Source organism: Calidris pugnax, unplaced genomic scaffold, assembly GCF_001431845.1.
Source record: "Calidris pugnax isolate Ruff unplaced genomic scaffold, ASM143184v1 scaffold54, whole genome shotgun sequence".
Taxonomy (NCBI): Eukaryota; Metazoa; Chordata; class Aves; order Charadriiformes; family Scolopacidae; genus Calidris; species Calidris pugnax.
This window is the reverse complement of record NW_015090864.1, coordinates 15,816,023-15,818,210: the sequence shown is the minus strand read 5'-3', so window position 1 is coordinate 15,818,210 and position 2,188 is coordinate 15,816,023. Positions and strand designations below refer to the sequence as shown.

General features: G+C 64.9%; 1 protein-coding gene across 1 annotated transcript in view; it reads left to right on the top strand.

Moving 5' to 3' along the window:
- Positions 1-15: 15 nt before the first annotated feature.
- BAMBI (BMP and activin membrane-bound inhibitor) overlaps positions 16-2,188 on the top strand; it is a 7,455-nt gene continuing 5,282 nt past the window's right edge. The window contains exon 1 of the mRNA XM_014945182.1: positions 16-373. Within this exon, the coding sequence (XP_014800668.1) occupies positions 298-373 (76 nt within the window). The 5' untranslated portion in view covers positions 16-297. The remainder of the gene's footprint in view (positions 374-2,188) is intronic.

Below are 2,188 nucleotides of genomic sequence, written 5' to 3'. Positions count from 1 at the left end.
CGGGGCGGGAGGCGCCGGCGCTGTGTCAGTGAGGCAGCGCCCGCCGGGTCGTACCGGGTTTGGCGCCGCGTTAAGGGACGGGGTCGCCGCGGAGGAGTGAGGGGGAAGGCAGAGAGCGGTGGCCGTCCCGTCCCCCTCCCCTCCTCTCGCCCGTCCGCCGCAGCGGTGGCCGCGCAACGGTTCTGCCCGCGGGCGAGCGGCTTCTCGGCGCTCCGGCGAAGCAGGGGCGGGCGGCGGCGGCGTCTCGGCCGTGCCTGCGCTGCGGGCTGTGGCGAGCGGCGCCGCGCCGGCGGGTAAATGGATCGCCATTCCAGCTACATCTTCATCTGGCTGCAACTGGAGCTGTGCGCCATGGCCGTCCTGCTCACCAGAGGTGAGGCCGCGGCGGGCTCTAAAGGGGGCCGGGGGCGCCTGCGGGGAGCCGGGCTCTGAGGGAGGGGGACCCGGGGTCTGAGGTGACCGGGGTCTGAGGGGAGCCGCTTCTGAGGAAAGGAGACTCGGGGTCTGAGGGGACCCGAGGGGAACCTGGCCCTGAGGAAGACCCGGGGTCTGAGGGGAGCCGCTCCTGAGAGGGAACCTGGGGTCTGAGGGGAGCCCCTCCTGAGGAAAGGGGACCTGGGGTCTGAGGGGAACCTGGCCTTGAGGAAGGGGGACCCGGGGTCTGAGGGGACCCGGGGCCCGAAGGGGACCTGCTCCTGAGGAAAGGAGACCCGGGGTCTGAGGGGAGCCGCTCCTGAGGAAAGGAGACCCGGGATCTGAGGTGACCCGGGGTCTGAGGGGAACCTGGCCCTGAGGAAAGGAGACCCGGGGTCTGAGCGAAGGAAAATGGTTCAAGCTAAACATGACCCACAGGAGCTGCGTCAGAGCCCGGTGGTGGAACATCGTCTCGTGCTTCCATTCCCAACAGCAGTTTTTCGAAAAAAAATGTTGGAAGAACAGTTACCTTGGGGTGTATTTGCCAATGGCTCTGACCCACGGACCTGCTCTTGCTGCGTGGGTCGTGGAAGACCCCGGGGGACAGAGCGGGAGGCGTGGAAGCCCCCCGAGTTGCATGGCATCCCAGGTTGGGAGGATGGCCTGGACCCACTGGGTTGGAGACTTCACGGTCCCCAGGAAGGACATGGATCTGTTGGAACGGGTCCAGAGGAGGGCCACGAAGATGATCAGAGGGCTGGAGCACCTCTGCTATGAAGACAGGCTGAGAGAGCTGGGGTTGTTCAACCTGGAGAAGGCTCCAGGGAGACCTTATAGCGGCCTTTCAATATCTGAAGGGATCCTACAGGAGAGCTGGGGAGGGACTCTTTGTCAGGGAGTGCAGTGACAGGACAAGGGGTAATGGTTTTAAATTGGAAGAGGGAAGATTTAGGTCAGATACCTGAAAGAAACTCTTTACAGTGAGGGTGGTGAGGCACTGGAATGGGTGGTTGCCCAGAGAAGCTGTGGCTGCCCCATCCCTGGAGGGGTTCAAGGCCAGGCTGGATGGGGCTTGGAGCAACCTGGTCTGGTGGGAGGTGTCCCTGCCCAGGGCAGGGGGGTTGGACTAGATGATCTTTAAGGTCCCTTCCAACCCAAACCGTTCTATGATTCACCTGCACCCTGGTGTTACCCTGGCACCTCTGCGCCGCATCGAGCCCAAACATAGTTTTTTCATAACTTTGGCAAAAAAAAAAAAAAAAAAAAAAAGAGAGACGCGGCTGCAAGTGAGACTTCTGGCATCCTGGGTGTTGCAATGCTTTTGCATCCTCCTGTAGCCTTGAGTGCGGGGAGCAGCCAAGCCGGGGACGGGCTGGCAGGAACGGGGCGCTGGGGGCCCGGTGGCAGCGCCGGGGGAGTGGGGGGGCTCGGCCTCCTCCCCTCGGGGCTCAGCCTTTCATCCGGAGGAGAGGGGTTTGTGCATTCATTAACCACGGCTCCGCCAAGCTGGCAGCCCGAGCCGTCGCGCTTGCTTGCTCCGAAGGGGGTTATTTCCCGGGATCCCCGCCCCAGCCCCCGGGGAGCCCCGAAACTAAGGCGGGGGAGCGAGGGGCGCTCCGTGCCGCCACCCCGAGCGCTACCGCAGCGGAGCCCCGGGCAGCCCGGGGACGTGCACTTAGTGCCCATCATCGAATTAAGCGGGGTTAATGGCCCGGCCCGCCCGGAGCCGACGCCGCTGCCGCCGCCCGGGGGCGCCGCGGGCGGGAGCGCCCGT